The 27,710-nt window shown below is 31.7% G+C and overlaps 1 protein-coding gene across 1 annotated transcript in view; it reads right to left on the bottom strand.

Annotated features, from left to right (window-relative positions):
• Window positions 1-16,212: 16,212 nt before the first annotated feature.
• Window positions 16,213-27,710, bottom strand: part of LOC132728536 (uncharacterized) — a 28,320-nt gene continuing 16,822 nt past the window's right edge. The window contains exons 2-7 of the mRNA XM_060714176.1: window positions 24,028-24,121; window positions 23,617-23,687; window positions 18,772-19,012; window positions 18,515-18,582; window positions 18,173-18,207; window positions 16,213-17,985 (exon numbers count right to left, since the gene is read on the bottom strand). Of these exons, the coding sequence (XP_060570159.1) occupies window positions 17,894-17,985; window positions 18,173-18,207; window positions 18,515-18,582; window positions 18,772-19,012; window positions 23,617-23,687; window positions 24,028-24,066 (546 nt within the window). The 5' untranslated portion in view covers window positions 24,067-24,121 and the 3' untranslated portion in view covers window positions 16,213-17,893. The remainder of the gene's footprint in view (window positions 17,986-18,172; window positions 18,208-18,514; window positions 18,583-18,771; window positions 19,013-23,616; window positions 23,688-24,027; window positions 24,122-27,710) is intronic.

Raw genomic sequence — 27,710 nt, 5'->3', positions numbered from 1 at the left:
CATGGCATTATCACTTCAGTTAAACCCTTAAAGCCCTGTGACATGTTGTACACCAGAAAAGCTTGTTTTATTCGAAAATTTGTGACGTGTGATTTTGTTAAAAAAGAAAGAAAACAAATACACAAATTCAAGTCTAAAATGCTCCCCATTGCTGAATGGACAAATGCATATCTACTAGACGCAACTTGCAAGCGAGTTACTTAGACATGGCCACAAGTAACTACGTCGTGGGAACGAGATACTATGTCGTGGCCACGAGTTACTAAATCCTGGCCACGAGATAGCCAAGTCGTGGGAGCGAGATACTATGTCGTGGCCACGAGATACTATATCGTGGCCACGAGATACTATGTTGTAGCTACGAGTTACTTAGTCTCGTCGCTATACTATTACTATAACATTATATTGACCATAGCAGGATAAAATCAAAGAAGTGCCAAAATAAGAAACATTATTTATTGTTAAACCAATTTTTATCATGACTTAATTGATCTCAATGCGACATAACAAAATACTTCATCAGTAAAAAACAAGTTAAATGTTGATGCTGCATATCAAAGACGCCGCCAAATGATGTGAACAAACACAGGTAATGTACATAATCTGAATTGAAAATCGTTCTCTAATACAGGTGAATATCCGTAGCACTAATCAATTTTTTCTCCATGTTCTTGTTATGTGTCTGAAAGTCTGAAATATTTGTCTATTGCGACAATGATTGAAACGTCTGGTCGGAGCAAAATCAATTGGATAACAAGAAAAATTGAAATGATTGGTAAACTTAAAATGAATTCAAGACAATATGTGCCGAGAATATGTCCATTTAAATACTGGTGCGAATAGCATAATGTTCGTTCGAATGAATTTGAGGACGAACTGTCTCTTATTTTACAAATAGCAAAACTATGTCTGTAATATCAAATAATAGATATGAATAAATTGATATATATATATATATAATCAATTCTTAGTCACGTTTTGTTTTCTAATTTATAAAAGATTAAACTACTTGATTAAACTAAAGATTGCATATTCGCCTAGAATCTTGGTAAAGGACCACTAAATGTAGTAAAAAATCAAGATGAAAAGTCACAGAATCCTTCAAAATAACCTATTAAAAATATTTGTGATACTTTTTAAAATAAACGTACTTTTTTCAATCAGTTAATCTGTTTTAAAACTTAAATGTTATTTATTTTCATGAATAACATGTCGAACACGTTTTGCCTGTTTTGCAAAAAAATATTTCCGCTGTGTCCGTATCGCCAATAAAATTTCTGTTGCGTATTTTAATGATACCTCTTGTTCCCTGCCTGAATTTGGTTCCCGTCATTAGACTAGAACGATCGACTTTAGACTGGCTCATTGGCACGTTATTTATTATGTAGATAAAATTAGATAATTATAAAAAGAATATGATATTCAAACATGGCACTATTACTTCAGTTAAACGTTTATTTCAATCCCTTAAAGCTCTGTGACATGTTGTTCATCAGAAAAGCTATTTTTATTAGAAAATTTGAAAACAATGTGATTTTGTTAAACCAAGAAAAAAATGCACAAATTCAAGTCTAAATTTTTTCCCCATTGCTATATGAACAAATGCATATCTATTAGACGGCACGTGCACACCGACTAAAAATGACGATCTGTCTGACCTGAGGGTTGATAGATGAAACGTTATATTTAGTGAACGCACTAGGGTTGTGAGATTTTAAAATGGCTTGTAAATAGAACACTGTAAACTTTATGTGTTCCTAAATGATCCTGTCGTGTTTCGGTAAGGGTACTCAATTTCTAACACCGACATCTACGCACACGGTAGGTTAAGACAATTATATTTATAAATACTGGATTAATAATAAATATATATGAAAATTGTCACATTGATGACATTTATTGAAAAATTGAGGAATCATATTTTTTGGTAGTTTTTCGATATTTTCATGCGCAGAGACATTTCCTAACCTTATAAAAATGTTTATTTAAGTAGAACGCATATCAAAAGTCTGAGTTGTTTCCAGCCCAAATATTATGTGACGAATCATTACACGTGTCAGTTCTAACAATAAATGCAGGGATAGCTACAAATAAAGATTTCTAAATGCAAGGATGCTGTTTTACGCAAATGTCTGATTTGTACGTTGATCTTCTATTTATTTTTCATGAATGCAATTATTTATCTATTGATTATAGTTGTAAATGCTTTTGTGTTATGTCCTATATATCAAACTGGAATAAACCTTTAAACGGTTCTTAAAAAAATTAAAATTTCTTTATCTAATCGGAAATCACTTTTGCAAATTAAGAACGTCTGCATGTCATTATACAATGTCTTGTGTAGCATCAACATTCTGTTTTACGATATTTGTATCGCTTGTTCAAATTTCCTAATTAGACAAAGTGATTTCATTATTTACATGATAATGGAAAATAATATAATTGCGATAAGATAATTATTTAAATCAAATATGTAAGAGAAGTCACATATTCAGAATTTACAAAATGATTGTTCACTTTATTCAATTTGAAAACAAAACTTAAACATTGTCTGCATTTAATTAAATTATAACTGTTTAAATGATAAAATTAAAAGCGGAAAATATGTTTTCATGTAGACGAATTCAAAAAATGTACCTTGCCCTTTTATCCCGATGACGAACAACCTGATCTGCGTGGTATTCGTAGATTAAAGGCACCTACTTCACATGACTCAAGTAACTGCAATAAAAATGTTGAAACATCCAATTCATCAAACTTGAATCCAGCAATAAATAAAGCTTCCAAAAATAAATATCCAATATAGTCAAGAATGTAAGAAAACAAGTTGTTAAAACATGAGTGGTTTATTTATTGCAATGCACATCTGCATTATATTTACACACTTCCTTTTGGGATATTTGGTTATTTTGTAATCTGTTTTAGATTAATAGTTCTATTATCAATTTAAATACATTTGTCTTATATATCAAGATCGATTTAGAATGGCAATTATAACTTTCCAGTACCGCCCATGAACAGGCTCAATCAAACCGAGCCTGCAAAATTTTCAATTCCAGTACTGAGATTTATAGTGAATTTAGTGAATTTCCTTTGCATATAGAATATGGAATGAGAATAGTTTAGTTGTGGTATAGAATTAAAATAATGTCTAACTCCAATATGTTTATATCAATTTAACAAATATCTCAATATTCTTTTCCATTTAATATATTGTTAACATGTGATAACAGCTAGTAAGCCGGCGAGCGCTGTGTTAGATTACTTCCGGTCCATAAAATTCCCTTGTTCACCATCAAAACTCATATGTTTACCATAGCAACCATATATATACTCGGTTCCAAAAGAAAGTGTGCACTTTTTAATGTTGAATATTTAGAAAAATTTTCAAATTTGGCATTGTTTGTGCTAAGTACACAATACATCGATCCAATATAAAAACCATCCCGTGCTGGCACGGAATTTTCGCTTTATATGGCAATACATAATATAGCATGATTTGCACGTGCAGTCCGAGGCGAAGGTACATGTCACAGGAAATGTGTATAGACATTATCCTTATACCCGCTACATAGGGGAAAACACATTTAATTTCACAGCGCGTGTCACTGAACATGCCTAGACTGAACCAAAATCAGCGAATTCAAGCATTAACGATGCTTTCTCGTGGTGACAACGTCTCCAACGTCAGTAGAGCGTTCGGTTGTCACAGAAACACAATATTTCGGTTGCCCCAGCATTTCCAGCAACAGGTGGGGTAGCAAATCGTCGTAGACCCGGTAGACCAAGGGTTACAAACCCTCGAACGGACAGGTTCATTACGTTGACGCACCTTCGACGTCGTTTTCAAACGGCGACAAGTTCTGCAAGGCAGTATGGTATCAGCAAACAGACAGTGTTGCGCCGCCTCAGGCAAGCACGACAACCCATTCGGCCAAGGAGGCCCTATGTGGGACAAGTGCTTAGAGCTCGTCATCGGGCTGCCCGTTTGCAGTGGGCACAACGGCATTTTCGTTTGGGGCGACAGCAGTGGGCTCGGGTTCTATCAGATGAGTCTAGGTTTAACCTTAGTGATCATGACGGTCGAATTCGAGTTTTTAGAAGAAGAGGATATATATGATATATGGGGGTTCTACGATATAAATAATTTTTTATGCGCCGAAAGGAGCACAGACAACAAAAAATCGTTGAAACAGCAGAAACAGAAATATCCCCCAGACAATACTGCAATACATATATATAGTAGTATCCGACAGATTGTGTAAACACATATATTGCAGAAATCCGACGCAAAAATAACTATTAATAATACATTTAGTTTTATTTTAACTAGGATATCTTTACACATTCATAAACTTGGTTTACACAGATAAAGCAACTCGTCAAATACCTTAGACTCACGTAAGACTGCACAAGAGTAGACGCGGATAAGAGGAAATAACGCTTGCCAGAGTCATGTACCGCAGCACCGTCATATAGGAACAACTCATATCCTGTTCCACAAATTTCTTCCACTGAAGATTCTCCTTTCTTATCTTTCTATTCAGGGTTAGATATAATTGTCCTCGAAAATATTGCAAAAGAAGTGTTTTATCTTTGAAATTTTCCTCTTGATCAACTATTTTTGAGTGTATTTTCTTCAAATCCGAGATACTAAAGGTATCGAATCTTGTGTCGATGTCAAAGTTGGTTGATAGTTCAAGTTGTTGATCCATTTCCGCGGCTTCGATCATTGCTACCTTCTTTTGTATTTGAGGCAGAAGTTTTTGGGTGAAAATCTCATCATCAGTAACTTTCTTTTTTTCACGTTTTTGTTTTGGTTGTTTGATCCCCAAAGTCTCGTGCATTGTGTTTAATCCAGTAACAAATGCTTCTTTTTGCTCACTTGGCAAGCTATTTACTGCAATCAAAAAAGCATCTTCTGAAAACTTTGATACTTTCTTCAATTAAGCAGCCATGATGTTGATCCAAAAGCTCATCCACTTATGAAATCATATCAGTTGAATGGACGTGTTTTATCTAATGATACACCATATCAGTAGATTAAAAATATCTTTACCTATAATGTCCAACGTACATGGCGCGAGATTTGAATCTTATAGATAGTACTGATTACATATACAGGTAGATAACAAGTGCATCAACAATTAATAAATGTCTTATGAGTTATCTTTATTAATATTCTTTATATTTCGGCGGTGGATCGTTTACAAATATAATCTTTTTGAACAAAATTATGTGTCTTGTATCTTTTTTTTAAGACACTCAACGCTTGTGTCTTTCCTTCTTGTATTAACTTTATTCTTTCTGTTTCATCAATCCCAGATTGATTTGAGTGAGTCTTGTCTTTAAGCTCATTATACCTTTGGAGTTCGTTCAGTATAAACTTGAATTCTGAGTCTGATATTTTCCCATCATTTAGAGCCTTTGATATCATTTCTTTTACACTATTTAACTTAGATTCTGCAATCATTCTGATGTCGTCATGCTTCTTTGCTTTTGAATGCAGTCGTCTTCTAATAAACTTGACACATACCCCCGCTACACCACAAACTATTGCTGCAATTTCAAATGGCAACATAAACGGTACTGCAATTCCAATGCCACCCATAATCACACTCCCAGAAATGAGAGTTGTATCAACTCCATCTGTGGCATTTATAATCCTTTTATATTTCTTATACAACGACTGCCTATTGTCCCTTTCCTTAATTAACGTTTGCTCCATCTCTGATATTTTCTGTAATCTATAATTTTGCCCATCTTCAACAGGCAACTCAGGATACAAACTCGGCGCTGTCGGTTGTTTCATTTTTTTATTAGTACAAACAAAATTAAAACAATTCAATTAACAATGAAGCAACTGTATTCTCCGTTGTTGCATTACCCGTCTTGCAAACAAAATTAATCACACTTCCAGCATTAACAATAAAAGGTTTATCAAAATTGTCATGTTTTCTCGGAGTGGTGTTAAGTGTTATTTCACAACCTGGCAATATTTTTTCATCTACAGTAATACCCACCGACACTTCACCACTCTTTCTTTTACTTGAAAGACCCATTCCTAAAATCTGCCCACGGCGCATCACAACATAACCAGCACCGTCTTCTCTACCACCATTCCCAAAAGAAAACACTTCATCTTCCTCAAGAGCCCCTTTACTTTCTGCAAATATTGAAATTACCAACTTGTTTTTCATATTGTTAATGCTATTTTGTAATAAACGGTTGTTTATTGTCAGTTCCTTAACACGGTCTTGAAGTTGGTTATGCCTGTCTACCTGTGTATTAATTTGTTGAAACAAAACGTTTCTACTATCATGAACACGCTGCTGAAACTCTGAAATTATCTGCTGTACATCTGTAATTGGTCTCACTTGCTTATGTAAATCACGAACATGCTGTGTTAGGACTTCAAGGTCGTCGTTTCTTTTATGTGTTTTGATTCCAAAGATACTCATTTTCATATATACGCATAAAAAACTAAATTATTTCAAAAACAGCACTCATAGGTAGGTTATGATTATCAATTTTACTACCGTTTTCATCTTTAACTGCTATTTCAAATTCTGTTATTGCCCCATTGGACAATAGTTTAATTTCTGGATGCTCAAATTTAACAGACACAATATCACCATACTCTTTATTTTCAATTGGTACAACTGCTAATAAGGATATTTCATGCTGGGGGTTATTAACTTATGTTTCCGCTTTTTTAAGACCAAAACGTATAGATGCTTTGGAAAACATCCTTCCAGAAACGCTTTGGATAGAAATTAAAGACAAAAAACATTCATATCTATTATGCACTTTATATAGGCCCCCTCATAGTACGGTGGATTTTTTGGGATAAATTAAATAGGTGTTTCGAACTTGCTCTAGAGATGCAAAACCACATAGTCTAAATGAAGACCAGCTAAATTATTCGAATCATAAACTTTGCGACGTGTTATTACTGAACAATATGACCAACGTTATTCAGGTACCAACTCGTGTTACACCAACTACCAGTACATTAATTGATCCTATAGCAACAACAAATAACATTCATGATTTAGATTCGGGAATTTTCGAAACCCCATACGAAATAAGTGATCATTTCGGCACCTTCTTTTTTAAATTGAATTTGATTCAAATAAACCATTTAAAAGAAGAGTATGGAACTACAATAACGCTGATTTTACTAAACTTATTCGTGATTTCGATTGGTCGTTCATTATCAGTGAAAATATTGATCTTGCATGATATTGCTAAGCGATGCATTCCTACATATATAGCGTTAGTAAGGCCTAAAGATAAACCTTGGATTAATTCCGAAATTCGAAAAACTTCGCGACTTAGGGATAGACAATTTCATAAAGCATTGAATTCAAATAACGTACATGACTGGAATAAATACAAAAAAAAACAAGAAATAAGGTAAATAATATGAAAAACATGCCAAACACGTTTTCTACAACAATTTAGAATTTTCACTCAACGATCTTAATAGCAACGATTCGCGCAAATATTGGAAAACGGTAAAAATGCTCGTCAAAGAAAACTCTTCTGATTCGGGAAATACTCCACCTCTTAGTAAAGGTAATAACACAGATATATCATATTCTTACACAGAAAAAGCAAATACGCTGAACGATTTCTTTGTTTCAATTTCAAATATTGACGATTCAAACACTGAACTTCCGGATTTTTCATTTAAAACACATTCAAAACTTAATGATTTTTTAATTACAGAACAAGAAGTTACCGATATATTAGATAATATTATCAATAAAGCTTCGGGTCCCGACAAAATTAGTCATAGAATGTTGAAAGTAACATCTAAATCAATATGCAAACCTCTTTGTTTACTCTTTAATCAATCTTTATATGACAATATGTACCCATCTAATTGGAAACTGGCTTATGTTATGCCTTTATATAAGAAAGGAAATAAAGATGAAGCATCTAATTACCGACCAATATCAGTAATAAGTTGTGTCGGAAAAGTAATGGAAAGAATTATTTTTAAACATATATATATTAACTATTTTAATGAACATTCACTTATTTTTCAAAACCAATCAGGCTTCCTTCCAGGCCACTCCACTATTATCAATTAATAGACATTTATAACCAAATTTGTAAATCTTTTGATACTAGAGAATCAACATGTACATGATGTATATTTTTTTGTGATATTTCAAAAGCTTTTGATAGAGTTTGGCATAAAGGTTTAATTTTTAAGATAAGACAATATGGAATTGAAGGAAACTTGATAAACTGGTTGGAAAATTATCTAAAAAACAGAAGTCAAGGTTTTTGTTAATACTTCGTTTTCTTTACCTAGGTATTTATACCATGGAGTCCCCCAAGGCTCGGTCCTTGGGCCTCTTTTATTTTTGATTTACATAAACGATATAGCGGATTCCCTTTTAAGTGTAACAAGACTCTTTGCAGACGACAGTTCTCTTGCAGTTACACCAAACAATGTAAACACAATCGAAGAAACTACTAATCAAGACCTTGATAATATTCTTACTTGGTCAAAGCAATGGTTTGTTAACTTTAATGAGTTCAAAATGATACAGATTGAATAAAACTTGTATATATGTCCCATACATCAACTGCAATACAGCTGACTTTAAATATTCTCTGATTTTGTTAAGTCGTATTCTAGCAAAGAATATTCAAGTAATACAAAAGTGGTTAAGATAACAAATTTAACAGGTTTATTTATCTTTTTCTAGAAGGTCACAGACCCATGTGGTACAATATGCAAAATATATAATCTGGCAAACGTGCATCAATATTAAATTGACGTGATCACGTACATGCATTATAGTAAGACATTTTACATAGGAAATGGAAGCATATATTCACTTTTTTATTACATGATGTACATGCTTTTAATAATTCATATTTTCGTCGTATGTGTCAATAGTATATATGCAACATAAGATTTAAAAGAATAATTAGGTGGTGTGATAAAAACACAATTGTAATAACTTTACATATTAGACCATATCTATCACTAGTGAAGTAGATAATTATACAGTTAAAAAATCTTTCTCAATTGAATATTGAATTTAAATCATGTTGATAAGGAAAGTGTGAATTTTACATACATTTTACATACTAAATACACCATTTTGACAATAGTAATAATTTAACAAATTTTATTGTGCACGGGAGATAATTGCTCTGGACTTATCGCTCGAGTAATGTAACATCCGCCGCAGTATAGCTATACCAATATATTGGCATGCAATATAGTTTCTTAACATAATGCACTACAGTTATCTAATAAAATGGAACAAAAAATTAATTTGTATATAAATGTGTTTTGTCCAAATACATTTGGTTACTGATAGCGAACTTTACGTATTGTGTGATTTTACATGGGAGATAATCAATATTGTCATTTCGACTGACCATATCGAGTTGTGGAACGTTTCATATACATCGCTATACCAGCATGATTGTATATAATATATTTCTCCACTTGATTAACGGTGATATCCTAAACTGTATATGGTGTTACTGCACTTCTTTTTATGAAGAATAAATTGAAAGCATAATCTTGTCAAAAGCGAATTACAATATTAACCACCCGGTAAATTGCACCATAGTCTAAAGATAAACGATTTCTTTGTTTCAATTTCAAATATTGACGATTCAAACACTGAACTTCCGGATTTTTCATTTAAAACACATTCAAAACTTAATGATTTTTTAATTACAGAACAAGAAGTTACCGATATATTAGATAATATTATCAATAAAGCTTCGGGTCCCGACAAAATTAGTCATAGAATGTTGAAAGTAACATCTAAATCAATATGCAAACCTCTTTGTTTACTCTTTAATCAATCTTTATATGACAATATGTACCCATCTAATTGGAAACTGGCTTATGTTATGCCTTTATATAAGAAAGGAAATAAAGATGAAGCATCTAATTACCGACCAATATCAGTAATAAGTTGTGTCGGAAAAGTAATGGAAAGAATTATTTTTTAACATATATATATTAACTATTTTAATGAACATTCACTTATTTTTCAAAACCAATCAGGCTTCCTTCCAGGCCACTCCACTATTATCAATTAATAGACATTTATAACCAAATTTGTAAATCTTTTGATACTAGAGAATCAACATGTACATGATGTATATTTTTTTGTGATATTTCAAAAGCTTTTGATAGAGTTTGGCATAAAGGTTTAATTTTTAAGATAAGACAATATGGAATTGAAGGAAACTTGATAAACTGGTTGGAAAATTATCTAAAAAACAGAAGTCAAGGTTTTTGTTAATACTTCGTTTTCTTTACCTAGGTATTTATACCATGGAGTCCCCCAAGGCTCGGTCCTTGGGCCTCTTTATTTTTGATTTACATAAACGATATAGCGGATTCCCTTTTAAGTGTAACAAGACTCTTTGCAGACGACAGTTCTCTTGCAGTTACACCAAACAATGTAAACACAATCGAAGAAACTACTAATCAAGACCTTGATAATATTCTTACTTGGTCAAAGCAATGGTTTGTTAACTTTAATGAGTTCAAAATGATACAGATTGAATAAAACTTTTATTTTTGTCACATACACCAACTGCAATACAGCTGACTTTAAATATTCTCTGATTTTGTTAAGTCGTATTCTAGCACAGAATATTCAAATTATACAAAAGTGGTTAAGATTAACAAATTTAACAGGTTTATTTATCTTTTTCTAGAAGGTCACAGACCCATGTGGTACAATATGCAAAATATATATAATCTGGCAAACGTGCATCAATATTAAATTGACTGACGTGATCACGTACATGCATTATAGTAAGACATTTTACATAGGAAAATGGAAGCATATATTCACTTTTTTATTACATGATGTACATGCTTTTAATAATTCATATTTTCGTCGTATGTGTCAATAGTATATATGCAACATAAGATTTAAAAGAATAATTAGGTGGTGTGATAAAAACACAATTGTAATAACTTTACATATTAGACCATATCTATCACTAGTGAAGTAGATAATTATACAGTTAAAAAATCTTTCTCATTTGAATATTGAATTTAAATCATGTTGATAAGGAAAGTGTGAATTTTACATACATTTTACATACTAAATACACCATTTTGACAAATAGTAATAATTTAACAAATTTTATTGTGCACGGGAGATAATTGCTCTGGACTTATCGGCTCGAGTAATGTAACATCCGCCGCAGTATAGCTATACCAATATATTGGCATGCAATATAGTTTCTTAACATAATGCACTACAGTTATCTAATAAAATGGAACAAAAAATTAATTTGTATATAAATGTGTTTTGTCAAATACATTTGGTTACTGATAGCGAACTTTACGTATTGTGTGATTTTACATGGGAGATAATCAATATTGTCATTTCGACTGACCATATCGAGTTGTGGAACGTTTCATATACATCGCTATACCAGCATGATTGTATATAATATATTTCTCCACTTGATTAACGGTGATATCCTAAACTGTATATGGTGTTACTGCACTTCTTTTTTATGAAGAATAAATTGAAAGCATAATCTTGTCAAAAGCGAATTACAATATTAACCACCCGGTAAATTGCACCATAGTCTAAAGATAAACGATTTCTTTGTTTCAATTTCAAATATTGATGATTCAAACACTGAACTTCCGGATTTTTCATTTAAAACACATTCAAAACTTAATGATTTTTTTAATTACAGAACAAGAAGTTACCGATATATTAGATAATATTATCAATAAAGCTTCGGGTCCCGACAAAATTAGTCATAGAATGTTGAAAGTAACATCTAAATCAATATGCAAACCTCTTTGTTTACTCTTTAATCAATCTTTATATGACAATATGTACCCATCTAATTGGAAACTGGCTTATGTTATGCCTTTATATAAGAAAGGAAATAAAGATGAAGCATCTAATTACCGACCAATATCAGTAATAAGTTGTGTCGGAAAAGTAATGGAAAGAATTATTTTTTAACATATATATATTAACTATTTTAATGAACATTCACTTATTTTTCAAAACCAATCAGGCTTCCTTCCAGGCCACTCCACTATTATCAATTAATAGACATTTATAACCAAATTTGTAAATCTTTTGATACTAGAGAATCAACATGTACATGATGTATATTTTTTTGATATTTCAAAAGCTTTTGATAGAGTTTGGCATAAAGGTTTAATTTTTAAGATAAGACAATATGGAATTGAAGGAAACTTGATAAACTGGTTGGAAAATTATCTAAAAAACAGAAGTCAAGTTTTTTGTTAATACTTCGTTTTCTTTACCTAGGTATTTATACCATGGAGTCCCCCAAGGCTCGGTCCTTGGGCCTCTTTTATTTTTGATTTACATAAACGATATAGCGGATTCCCTTTTAAGTGTAACAAGACTCTTTGCAGACGACAGTTCTCTTGCAGTTACACCAAACAATGTAAACACAATCGAAGAAACTACTAATCAAGACCTTGATAATATTCTTACTTGGTCAAAGCAATGGTTTGTTAACTTTAATGAGTTCAAAATGATACAGATTGAATAAAACTTTTATATATGTCCCATACATCAACTGCAATACAGCTGACTTTAAATATTCTCTGATTTTGTTAAGTCGTATTCTAGCAAAGAATATTCAAGTAATACAAAAGTGGTTAAGATAACAAATTTAACAGGTTTATTTATCTTTTTCTAGAAGGTCACAGACCCATGTGGTACAATATGCAAAATATATAATCTGGCAAACGTGCATCAATATTAAATTGACTGACGTGATCACGTACATGCATTATAGTAAGACATTTTACATAGGAAATGGAAGCATATATTCACTTTTTTATTACATGATGTACATGCTTTTAATAATTCATATTTTCGTCGTATGTGTCAATAGTATATATGCAACATAAGATTTAAAAGAATAATTAGGTGGTGTGATAAAAACACAATTGTAATAACTTTACATATTAGACCATATCTATCACTAGTGAAGTAGATAATTATACAGTTAAAAAATCTTTCTCAATTGAATATTGAATTTAAATCATGTTGATAAGGAAAGTGTGAATTTTACATACATTTTACATACTAAATACACCATTTTGACAATAGTAATAATTTAACAAATTTTATTGTGCACGGGAGATAATTGCTCTGGACTTATCGCTCGAGTAATGTAACATCCGCCGCAGTATAGCTATACCAATATATTGGCATGCAATATAGTTTCTTAACATAATGCACTACAGTTATCTAATAAAATGGAACAAAAAATTAATTTTGTATATAAATGTGTTTTGTCCAAATACATTTGGTTACTGATAGCGAACTTTACGTATTGTGTGATTTTACATGGGAGATAATCAATATTGTCATTTCGACTGACCATATCGAGTTGTGGAACGTTTCATGTATATCGCTATACCAGCATGATTGTATATAATATATTTCTCCACTTGATTAACGGTGATATCCTAGACTGTATATGGTGTTACTGCACTTCTTTTTATGAAGAATAAATTGAAAGCATAATCTTGTCAAAAGCGAATTACAATATTAACCACCCGGTAAATTGCACCATAGTCTAAAGATGTATGATTTCTTACGTATTTCCTCTTTCCTAGATCTTGCCACCAATGACAAGAATTAGATAACAGCAGTTTCGCTTGTTAAATAAACATTTAGATATACATATATTTGAGTTGTAAAAATTATCTCACTGAATATGTATCACACATTTACACGACCGACATAGAAGTAATATCACATATTCATATGACTAACATATATTGACCAACATGTCTATTCGAACAATGATAAAATAAGAGAAACATACTACGTACTATAAGTCTAGCTTTAACAAAAGTATAAACAGATATGAAAAGCAATAACATACAGACCAGCTTTATATTAAATATCTGAGCGCATGACGAATGGCTTTGAAATATATATACTCAGTTTTCTAATTAAAGATATATTTTCAGTATTCATTAATTCTATATATTTAAACATATTTTGGAGATCTCCAGTAACAAATTGAAATATATTGTGTTCTACATTGTAATACAAAATGGAGATATAATGTAACGGTACGAATTATTGGATTCGTTCACAGAAGTATAAATTGTTCGTACTCATTTGATGGGATGCATATATTTCGTTTTTGGCAGCAGAAATAAAGAGAACTGAACATTGTGTGTCTTCTTCCTTTGAATGACTATATCGGGTTGTAGAAAAAACCCAAATTGTTGACCTTGTGTATAGCCACTGAACCACAGAGCTGTAATGAAAGTGTCTGACGGAAATATGCAAAGTTTGACGGAAATATGCAAAGTTTACTATTGATAATTCCGCGGTATAACCAACAACTTGTGAATTTGCCCCATTTTAATGTTGAAATGAATACATTCAGTGTATCCAATCATCTCTGTTTACAGACAGAATTTTATGTCTATTTCAACAAAAATAGCATTGATTTACAAATAAGACTGATTTAACATTATGTAATGTTTGACTACAACATAAAGTAATGATCAGGTAGCCACCCCGTTTTTCATTTCTTTGTTTCGATCAAGAACGTTTTTCAAAAAATTTGTTTAAAGCAGCTCGAGTTGATGGCCATGGATGACCACTTAAATACACATAGAGGGTGGTCTATAGTTGTATAAAATACAAAATATAAATATAGAATATTAATACTGTAACAGAAAATGCGTTCTCGACTTGATATAGTGGTAAATTTTTACATTGTTCACAAAAATCAACAAATACGCTACAGTTAATCGCCAATGCAACAAAACTATTCAGTTTGCTGAGAAAAGCAAATACTGCTAATAAACAGACATATTCAGCCTCACAAAATTGTTAAGTTGAATAAGTTGAAACATTGCCTCGGGTGAACTCGACGTAAACCTTTTTAAGTTCGTTTTCGGTGTTTCGATGGGGTATTTCCTGTTAACGCTAAACAACACTTCCAATGTTCTTATGTCTTGCACAGAACAGTTTTGAAGTTCTTAAAAGGCTGTAAATTGTAACAGATAAGTACTGTTTCCTCCAAATTTAATTTACACGTTAAAATTATATACAGGGACAGTTGATAAAAATATAACGTTCCGATAGACAACTGTTTTATATATTTACATCATTCACACGTGTATGCATTTGCGGGCAACTATCGTTTGCTTAAGGTGCGGTCATACAATGTCCCTTGTTGACAAGGCATCGGGGTTCAGAATGTTGTAAAAGTTAATTATCATATTCATGTGACAGGTATGTATTTCTTATAAAATATATAATTTTGTATATTTGTTATGCAAAAGACGCAATCAGATTGGCCTGCTTTGATTAATACAATGTATGTAGTATGAATTCAAAATACTAAATACACGTTCTTAAACGAATGCAAACTCAACAAGCTCAGATGCCCAGTATTTCTAAAACAACAAAAGCAATGTCAACACATTATAGGCTTATATACGTTTACAATATATCGCTACTTTATTCACATAAAAAATGAAAAATAGGTACATTAAAAAAGATCAATTATGGTAATGGTTACGGCTAAATATTACTTTAATGTCTGGTGCTTATTTACATGCTTGTCATTACTTGTTATTGCAGTCGATTAACAATTTAAGTGACGCAAGCTGTCATAATTTATGTCATTACAACACCAAACTCATAAATACACAAAGGAAAACTAATCAATCAAATCTGCGGGAAATACTTGTTTTCTTGAAGGTTATTCAAACAAAATATTCAAGATTCATAACTACTATGATGCAAATTTCATCGGTCATTTTAAAGATAATACTATTCTTTTGAAAACTCTTTGACGCTCGTCACATTGGCACACTAACATTGTTATCTTAACAATAATTTTCCTAAAGGGCATATTTATACTCTACCAATCTTCTAAGTACATGTACTCCGATTTGAAATGAAAGAAAACTAGAAGTCGCATGTTGTGCACACAAGTCAAATCACCGCTGTTACATTTGATAAAGGCGCGGAGTCCTGCGTCTTTGTTACTTAGTTAAGTCGCCTGCTGGTAGAACTATTTAACAAAAAGACCGTATTCGACGCCTTAAATGAAAATATACGCGCATGATGTATTCTGAGATGCGGACGTATTGTCTTATATATGAAACCAGGGATAAATGATCAAAGACTTTCTTCTAGTTCATTATTTTATTATTAGACATATAAAAACGAGCCTTCAAACTAAATACAAAGAAAATTACAAATAAGAGATTTACAGAACAATAAAATTACACATTTTATCCAATTCATCAATGGAAAAGAATTTGACATCACAAATATATAAATTCTTACCAGGATCACCATGCAAGAACTTTTAATAAAGGATGTTCAAGTTTACTATTAAGTAACGACTAATATACATGTAACACAACTTTACTGTAAATAATGTTATCGGTTACTCTTACTATATGGAACTGGCAAGGCGAAATATTTTACTTCAGCAAGAAGACATTTTAGGGTCATGCACTTGAAATGTAAGTGAACACATTCATATAACCTTTCAACTTGCAGTGACCTCTTTTACGAAACAGACTATATTTACAATAACACTACCACACTATGGAAAAAAAGAAAACAGTTCGGCAAATACTAAATAACTAAATACAACAAAACACAGAGGATACAATATACCAATAATAAACAGAAAACGATACACAAGCTACTCATTGATTAAAAAAGAAAGTAACATTTGTGAGCGAGTAAGCGTGATACCCACTCGAAGTTTCCTAATCTTAATTTTGTGGTGGGAGATTGTTGCTAAATAAGCGCAAAAATTTGTTACTGTTAAGAGGAGCAAAATGACACAAAGTGTAGCAGGTGTTCTTCAGAAAAAGCAGATGGAATATCGGGTGGTGAGTCGTGCATACGCATAAATCACCAAATCTCGAAGTAACTTCGAATTTAATTTCTCAACCATACCTCATTATTTCAGTTTATCTCTTTTAAATAGAGTGAACATTGCCGTCTTGATAGAGCAAAACAAACTAAAAATGGTGTAAATATCAAAAGAAAAAATAATAAAAATAAAATCAAAAATAAAAAAAAAATCATTTTTTAAAGAAATGAGTACTTATCTCGTTTGTTGTATGATTAAATGTCTATCTATAAGCATGAAAATAATAGTACCATTGAATTTTGCTTCACACATCCTATTACGGGTTCATATACCGTGCATATTTGCAAAAAGAAAAACATTGAAAAAAAAAAAAAAAACGAAAATCATACTAGTAATTAAATGAGGTAAAACATTTACCTAGTAAGTAATTTTGTTTTAGTATTTTATGATTAAATATCATATAAAAACATATTAGATTTTCAATACACCAGCTTCAAGACATTTTTAATCCTGGCGATCTCACACCGATGACTCAAAAATCTTCCTCAATACGTAGTCATTAAATTACCGAGAAAATTACATTTACCGAAAAGTTATGCTGAAAAGCCAGTTAGGTGGGTAAACTGCCGAGTATGGCCGAACATGAGTTTCAATGACTTTCCTGGAAAACTAATTATTATAATATTCAATTTCTCCGCAAGTGACCGACCATTCCACATGTTTTTAATCAGCAAAAATATTTATATATACACATACACACTAAAATAACAGACATTGACTGATTTCCCGAATTTTGATATACTGTCGACGGGTTCTATATCATTGGAGCAAATTTACTTTATTATATATAATCAATGACTTTATACTTTCATTGAAAGGTATACAATGTATTTCTTGTGTGTCAAATTCGTCATTAAAATAAAACATTGAATCACCACACTTTATATGAGCGAGATATATTATCTCTATCTCATCTAAGCATGATTAGAACTATTTAAACAAGTTCATCGCTACTGGTGACCGCTGGAACTCTATCTGCCAATGTGTTCATGCGTAAATGTGGATCAGACGCTGTAGCCATTGACGCTATGACATATGAATAGAAAAACAAGAAACGTCATACTGAACAATTGAAAGAAATAAAACAACAGTAAGATCAAAACATTTACATTGGAATAGTCAGTTTCAAAACCAATGAGATTACTGTTTAGCAAATGGTTAATGTATGAATTAAAATCACATAAACTAAAGAAAGAAGCACAAAGATTATTACCTATTTCGTGGTCAAGTATCATTCGTATGTTATTCCTGAAAAATTAATAATATACTGTATATGAATGGAAATAGGTGTGTTCTGACATGCAGATATTTCTTATAGTAAGGTATTTTTACAATACCATCGAGATCAATATTAAAATCTTTATCGAAAAAATCAGCTATTGTATACATGGCAATTTTCAAACATCATCTTCTGTACCATTTAAATGATTTCTGATTTCTTGTATTATATGTTGCCTGGACCATGTTCCTTTATATGTACTTAATCATTAATATTAAACCTGAAAAAGATATATCTCTTCTTGAATAATTAGCATATCTTGTTATGTATATTTACATGCCGACACTGCCGCTGTATTTCAATAGTTCAAAAATTCTTTTGTTTTTATCTTCTTCAACCTTTGCCTTAGCATCCTCAGCCTTTGCCTTAGCCTCCTCAGCCTTTGCCTTAGCCTCCTCAGCCTTTGCCTTAGCCTCCTCAACCTTTATCTTAACCTCCTCAACCTTTGCCTCAGCCTCCACAACCTTTACCGTAGCCTCCATAACCTTTGCCTTAGCCTCCTCATTCTTTGCCTCAGCCTCAACAACCTTTACCTTAGCCTCCTCAACCTTTGCCTTAGCCTCCTCATTCTTTGTCTTAGCCTCCTCATTATTTGTCTTTGCATACTCGGCTTTTGTTATTTCCTTTGCAGCAGCCGCCCTAGCTTTCTCAGCGTAACCCCTTGCTAATTCAGCGGATGCCCTCGCCTCGTCAGCAGCACAACCCTTTTCTTTCTTCCCTTCAGTGATTAACATTTGCAAAGTAAGCTTTGTAATTTTGTGTTCCTCATGTCTTCTGTAAAATATTTACAAGATATATGTTTGTTTGCAAGAAAAATGAACAATTTAACAGAATGGGGTTTTCAACTGTTTACGCCACTCGTGCATTATTTTAAGTTTCAAAACTTTTCTTAAAATAACCTTGAATATAAAATCTCTTTCCCTCACTGGAAACCTTACATTGCAGACGACTTATGAATAACTTAAAATGCAAAGACATAAGAGGCAAGAGATATGAAAGAAATTAAATAATTCATATTAGATTGCGCTCATAATATCAACTTACAATATATAGAGTCTATATAATAGATATAATATAACCAAAGCTGGTGCACGATTGTTTGGTTAAGCAAACAAAATAAAACATTTCCTAACACAATACCGTTAGAGAAAATTTTTATATGTATACCCAGCGGAGGAAAAGTACATATTTAAAAGTATATATAAAAAGTGACATATAAAAAGTGACATATTTTCCACAATCTATAAAATTGCTTATAAATGCGATGGAAGATATTTTTATTACGAATAAATCGACAGCTTGGTGCGAAAGGGTTGTAACTCTTTCTTTATCTAATATGAGTTACAACCCTTTCGCACCAAGCCCTCGAGTTATAAGCTTTGATAGTTTATTACTCATTTGAGGAGTGTAACAAACAAAAGAACATTGTTGGCATTTGTTAAACCTTAAAAAAAAATAATGAGAACTTTTGAAACAATTCTTCAAAAGGCTGACTTCCGGGCGCTGGCTAATTTACTGTCTTTTGGATGATGACTTTCATTGATTTCACACAATGAAAAATATACAATCTTTACTCATATGATAATTAGATTAACGATTCATTCTATGCTATCGCAACGTTTTCTGTCCCTGTATATGTGGGAGATTTTACTAAATAATGACATGATAATTTCAGATGAAATCTCACATGTTTTAGAAATTTCCTGAGATTAAACGATATATAAACATTAAAATAAACCCTCAGAATTATAGCAGAATGTAGATAAGAGCAACATATTGATATCACATTTGAGAAAATTATAGCATTATCTGAAATTTCTTGACAATTCTACTATGTAAAAACCCATACATTTTTGCAGTGTTTATTTAATCCAATCAACAATGATGTAAAGCACAAATGTTCTACAAATTTTTGTAACATATATGAGCCGTGTCATGACAAAACCAACATAATGGGTTTGCGACCAGCATGGATCCAGACCAGCCTGCGCATCCGCGCAGTCTGATCAGGATCCATGCTGTTCGCTATCAGTTTCTCTACTTGTAATAGGGTTTGTAAGCGAATAGCATGGATCCTGATCAGACTGCGCGGATGCGCAGGCTGGTCTGGATCCATGCTGGTCGCAAACCCATTATTTTGGTTTTGTCATGACACGGCTTATATGTAAATTTGAAATGTGTCCCTTAAACAAACCTGCAATTTAATAAAAGTCTTTAAACCATAACATATGAGGTGCCGCAGGTGATTGTATGTTTTGGAAAACGCTTTCTACAGTTTGCAAGTACTTAAGTTAGTTTTATTACCGTTACCAATGACATCGGGAAGTCTGTTTCATTTGCAAGGACTATGCATGTACAGTCCTAATGAAAACATATAAGATATATATGTGGTAAACGTCAATAGTAAATGTTCACATCTATAAGGGATTCATTGTAATTACTTTTAATTATGATTCACATTCAATATGCCACTCATGTGTAAAGGGCTGATTGTGTTACAGTAGCTACCAAATAGGTTTAAAACAAATATCTATTTGTTTAAATTGTGTTTGTAGAAAGGCATTTAAGACTACTTTATTAGCATTATAAAGTTTCCAGGTAAACTATTAGGAACAAGCAATTATCATAGTATTGCAAGCAATCCATAAGTCCCCCACCGGTAAGAACCCAAGCAACATTCTGATGGGCCATTGGCCATTCAATTTTACCAGTGAATGAATGACATGAATGAACATAAATCTTTTGAGTTCTAAGTTTGTCTATATCACAGTAATGTGTTAAGTTTCCCTGCCTAGTAAGGAAATAATGTTTATACAACCTTGTCATATTATTACAATGTTGGATTTTAAAGTAAATCCTATAAGGAATAAAGAAGTTGGAGTGAAAAATACCAATTTCTCGAAAAAAATCTAAGTTCAAGGGGGACATAATCCTGGAAATAGTCTTGCTAGAGTATTTAACCTCCTCAAAAATGTTGAGTGATAATAAGAAACATATATATGAAGTTTGAAGTAGATACATTAGGAAATAAAGAAGTTATTTAAAAAAGACAACATTTTTTTTCATAAAAATTCTAAGTTCAAGAGAGTGATACTGATAATTTTTGTGCTAGAGTTGTAAACCTTGTCACATATGATGTGGTTGATGACCAGAAACTTATATTTAAAGTTTGAAGTAAACACCTTAAGAAATAAAGAACTTATAGTGAAAAAGCTGAAAAATTTAAATCAGAAATCTTGAAATTTAGGCTATTTGTTGCCATAGCAACCAGAATGTTTAACATAGGAAGAAAAGAAAAAGATGTGCATAATCTCCAGACTGCCATCTACCCATATTTCAAGTTTCATAAAAATATTTTTAGTACTTTTTGAGTTATCACTGGATCCAGTTTATGTGTTAAATTTGCCATATTTTCAGACTATTTGTTGCCATAGCAACCAGAATTTTCAACATAGGAAGAAAAGAAAAAGACGTGCATAATCTCCATACTGCCATCTATCCATATATCAAGTTTCATAAAAATATTTTCAGTACTTTTTGCGTTATTGCGGGATCCAGTTTTGTGGACGGACGGACTGACGGACTGACAGACAGACGGACAGACGGACAGACAGACAGACGGACAGACGGACGGAGGGTAAACCTAAAGTCCCCTCCGGTTAAACCGGTAGGGGACTAATAATGATTTACCAAACAAAGCAGTACTTTTTTATGCTTAGTTTATGCTTCAGTTGTAAAATTAAAAATGTGTTACACTTAATACTTCTGTAAAATATGGGTTTTGTTTGCTCTCCCTAGAAATAAAAACATTGTTGCACGAGTGGCAAATATGTCAGAGTAATTTTCAGTACTAAAGAAATTGTAAGTATGTGATTTCCAAAGTAAATTAACATGTACTTATCTAACCATAAAGAATGGTACCTAACTGTTTAAATTTAAAATTTCATGATTGTTGAGTTTCTTTTCTAAAAAAATTAATTAATGTTTTGTAATGATACATATTCCCTACCTGGTTTATTAATTACACACATATTATGTTTCGGAATACATTGAGGAATAATTGTAGTGCAAATTAAGAGCGGAACATTTTTTAGATTTTTATACGTGTCACGAAGTTTCGTTCATCAGGATCAGTTTTCTTATAACATGTATAACAAGTTTTTCAGCAGTAAGAAAATAAACCTAGAAATCGTTTGTCAATGACCAGAACCTTTAAACACGAATGTAAGTACATGTACATCTTCAAGCAATATAATGTTGTCTACTTAAATCATTTGATGGCTTATTGAGGTCATTAGAATGAAAAGGGAAAAAAGAACCCCTTCCACGATAAAAAACAATTTGCTTAAATAAAGGAAAACAAAATCCCTAAAGAAAGCCCAACACGGTATACTTAAAATGTTGCAGGCTCGGTTTGATTGTGTCTTGCTAAGTCAGCATAAATTCCTTTCAATATGTCTGGAGCGGCTGTTTTAATAATAGAACTCAAATACTGTATATATTTACGTTTTAAAATTGCAGGTGTATCAACACATTGGTAATATGAATTTACTGTATTCTTTGTTTTGGCAAAGAATAGTACTAGACCTGTTTAATGATACATGTTTATCAAGAGCAGCCGTAATATCCAATATCCAGTTGTTAAATAAAAAAGTGTTACACAAAATATACAGGAGTGACATGACAGAAGTAGAAAGGTCAAAGTCAATGCTGTCCTCGCAAAATAAAGATAAATTAAGCTGGCAAAAATATTTTTCATCACTTGGAAACATGTCTTATCACAATAGACAAAATTCATTACATTTAGATCATCTGGAAATTAAATATATTAAAATAAGAAATGTTGCGAAAATATATATGGACTCATTACACCAAAATATGTTCGAGAACAGACGGAAAAATTGTCTAAAAATATACTAAAACATAGAACGTGCAGCCGTAAGTCATTGATCTCAAAGATGATTGTAACATTCATTACACATCAAATAAAATTATTACCAGAACAAGCCAAGTAAAAACTCAGCTGAGCAGAGATATTTAGAAACTAATGGTAAATAACATCGTTGAGTAGATTTGTTCAGGTCTTTACAATTGAATTATCAGATTTACTTAATCAACGAGAGAACACATGAAATAATAATAATATGATATTAAGTGGTCTATGGTTACAGTGATAACTCATTAAGCTAGAAAGCTTATCCAATTGGCTTTTATAAACGAAAAGTGAAGTATGTTAGTAAGTTTTATCTATTTGATTATCACTGAAATTTTAGTTATAAACAGTTGAACTCTTGGAATATCAAATTTCATAAAAGTCTGATATGTACTATCATTATTGTATAGTATTAGAGATCTATAACAGAATAGCGAATACGTACTCTATACAGGCCAACACTTCATTGCGATCCCTGTGTTCATGTACTGAACCTCCGACATGACAAGGAATCACCTGCAAAATATATGAAAGTAACAATGGGGAGAAATAACGGAAAAGCATTTTCAGACGTGATAAGTACTAAATTATAAAGAAATGTGTTTAGAAAAAATTGAAGTTTCTTACTTAATTTGAATTACATCGCAATTACCATGTACAATAAAAGGATCTCAAAAATTAATATATTGATATTATGTAAAAAGTATTCAATTGGATTGCAAAGGCTGTCAAAATCACTTAAGCACATCCAAAATGCTGACATTAAATGTTCATGAAATGTATCTAATGAACATTTTAGAAAACAAATATGCATTCTTTATCCTGTCATTTCATTGGTAAATATGCATAATAATACCCTTCCAAAACGTAATCTCTTTTCGTGGTCAGTCTGCATTGTTAATCAATTTATGACAATTTTCATTCACCAAATGTTATCGACGAGGAATTTACTGAAATATAAATTTCACAATGTAAAATTAATGTAGTGTATCATTCAGAATGTTAATTTCACTTAGAGAAATCAAAGAAAAAGCTCACCAAAACCAATACAATAACATTAACTTAAAAGTAAAATTATAAATGTTAAAGAAAACATCATTAAAATGCCCCAATGGTAGACAATCACTAGAAAATGTTTCATGCTTAAAATCTAACCTATAGCTATTTTAGGTTTTTAAAACAATATCTTTTTAAGCTTTTACTATATACATATATAGAAAATCAATGCCCAAGGTCGGGCCAAAATTTGAATCTAGGGCTTTCATTTAAACTAACATAATAGACACCCAAAGAAGATTATTCATACTTAATATCTGAGCTTTAGCTCTTTGGTTTGTTTTATTAAATTTTAAAGAAGACTTTTTAAGTTTTTACTATTTACATATAAGGAAAATCAATGACATCCCGGGGCGGGGCGAATTTTGACCCAAGTGATTTTATTTGAAAAAACTTGTAGACACCCACTAGAAGATGTTTCATCCTTAATATCTAAGCTCTAGCTATTTGGATTTTTTAAAAGAAGATTTTTTTCTTCTTTCGGTTGCCATGTCAACCAGAGTTCTGCATGTAATTAAATTATTTGAAGTTTTTGAAAGGTGATCACAAAAAAACATTCATGTGAAGTTTGGATGAAATTGCCTCAGTGGTTTATGAGAAGATGTCTTTTAAAGTAAAGGTTTACGGACGACGAACAGACGGGTAGACAGACGGACGGAGGGTAAACCTACAGTCCCATACAGTTAAACTGGTAGGGGACTATTAAACTGTCTCATTTTCCAACGAATGAAACATTTATTTATTTCTGAGTCATAATATGCCTTCATGGCATATTTAAAGATCAGTATAAAAGCGTATCAGGGCCTACAGTTGGTGAGATGTTTTGCGCTATGTCGACTTTTTTTATTCGCATTGATAAGATGTTTTTTTCTTTTCTCAATAAAATGTACTGACAAAGATGAGAAGCTTTTAGGCATTGCAACTGAATTTTTCTCGATTTGCTTGAAGCTTTTGTCTCTTCGACAAAAATCCTGTCGAAACTTCTTGATTTCACGACTGTGCTGAAATATTTAGTAAGACGCAAAGACGTTACTCGCATTGACAAATAGCTCACGTAATTCAAAAAAGTTGTTTTGCAATGATTAAAAACTTCTACGTATTACGTATTAATCATAACGTCTTCGTGGAATGTTTTATGTATTACGCATTAATCATAACGTCTTCATGGAATGTTTTTGGTCAAAACGAGAAGAAACAAGTTGACATGACGTGAAACTTTTAGATAAGTGAAGGCCCTGATACGCTTCCGTAGCCATATTCATCTCTATGTCTTGTCAAATAAATAGGTTAAAATCACATATTTTAGTATATAATTTGAAATGAAAACCGAAAACTAGAAAAATATTGTTTTGATGTTTAAAACAGAGGACCACTATCAAATTGTGTCACATTAGAGCCCTTGAGTAGATGATAGTCATGGCTCTGGGGTTTCTTTTTATATTTTTGACATTACAGAGAAAATAGGCCTTAGTTGAGATATGCAAGACACATTTAAATATTTCTGTGTTAGACTGCTGTCCTTAAATGAGATATTTAATCAAAGATATCAATGTCAAGATCAGAATTAAATGTTTTTAATGTAGCTCGTAGTTTAAACTTATCTTACGGAGCCCCTAAGGTGACTTTTTCGACACTTTTCCCCCGGCATTTAATTCGTTTTTACGAAAAATTAATTCGTAATTACAAAATATTAATTCTTTTTTTCGAAATAATAATTCGTTTTTACGAATATTATTTCGTTTTCACGAAATATTAATTCGTAATTACAAAATAGTAATTCGTTTTTACGAAATATTAATTCGTTTTTACGAAATATTAATTCGTAATTACGAAACATTAATCCGTTTTTACGAATCTTATTTTAGGTCATTGTGAGCTTGACAAAAAAAACCTACTAATATCTCAAAGGGTCATTTACAAGCCTGGATGAACCTTGCGATTATAAGCCGAATAGTTATTATATTTAAATAAACAGGGTTTTTGAGATAAAAGTCATTCTCAATACAAAATATCCTCTTTTTCCCATTTGCAAATACATGTTCTCATCAGCAATGTTTTAATATTTGAGGCAATAAATATTTTCTGACATGTTTCTTTAAAAAGGAAACATGCTATATTATTACATGTACTTTCTTTTATCATATACATTAGTAAAACTAATTCAGATTTTCACTAATCTTAATAATTTAAAAAAGTATATTTCCTTACAATTTATTTATGGGCACCGTGTGATCATAAAAAAACATAACGTTTAACTTTTATTTCAAAACTCAATAATATCGACAAAACGAAACAGAAAAAATGTCCGTGTTTGGATTTGAAGCACCACCACTTTAACACTTTTTATAGCGCATGAACTATCACGGCTGTGGCGGCAACGCTATTGACAGGTGAATATTTTAATTTATATACAATAGCGTTAAAAAAAGATAACTATTCACATTGCATTTACTTGCCGAATTAATATTTCTCAAATACAAATTATTATTTCGTAAAAAGGAATTAAGGTCCGGAAAAAAGTGTGGAAAATGTCACCTTAGGCGCTCCATATTATTGGATAGATATATCAACAGGAAAAAAAAAACATCTTTTTTTACATCTTTTTTTTTCCTTTTATGAGAAGTTGGCGACCTAACAGCCTGGAGGCCTTAACTTTAAGAGTTGAAATTAAATGAAAACTATCCAAACGGCTTCTGGCGCATTGACAGCTTTTATAAACCAATGATAATATGTGATTTCAATAGAATGTGTTTTTTATAATCTAAACAACAACAAAAACAAAACTTTATATCACAAACTACATATGTTAGTACTTTATAACCTCCAAATTGAAGAGATAGCAAAAATGTTTCCCCATAATTCCCCACCCCAGTATTCCCATCACTCGCCCAGTTAATGTGTTTGGTTTAATTGTTTTATGACCAAATCATTGAATTTATTTGCATTACAGTAATGTTCTCTTTTGGAACATGCCCTTTACGCATAATATAAGTTCAATTTTTGAGTTGTCTACTATATTTCTATCTACTTTGTACAAAATCTTCAATTTTTGGATATGTTCGTTCTCATTTGGAAATGGGGATCTATCGAGAGTAATGGTATAGACTCTCTTTAATTGAGTCCTTAACATGCAACACAATCTAATTTTTCAGTATCTCATAATATATTTTAATCATTGTCGATTAAAGGTTGAAATATATATATAAGCATAAAAACTGTATACACAGATGTACATTTACAGAGAAAAAACTTGCATTTATGGATAAAACCATGCGAGCACATTATTTACAAAAATGTAGCTTGATATTTCAAAGAATAGGGAGCGAGTGATATTGTACACCAAAGGCGTCAGCTTTACAATTTGACTAAGTTTTTTCATGCAAGTTGGTTTTGTAAAAATTACATGATGGAATACGTTAAACCCTAATACATTTTTTAGCATAATTGAAGGTCACCGTTAAAGGTCAATAACTCTATCATGGA

Source organism: Ruditapes philippinarum, unplaced genomic scaffold, assembly GCF_026571515.1.
Source record: "Ruditapes philippinarum isolate M1 unplaced genomic scaffold, ASM2657151v2 ctg811_1_1_1_1, whole genome shotgun sequence".
Lineage (NCBI taxonomy): Eukaryota > Metazoa > Mollusca > Bivalvia > Venerida > Veneridae > Ruditapes > Ruditapes philippinarum.
The sequence above is the reverse complement of the archived record's forward strand: the minus strand, read 5'-3'. Positions and strand labels throughout refer to the sequence as shown.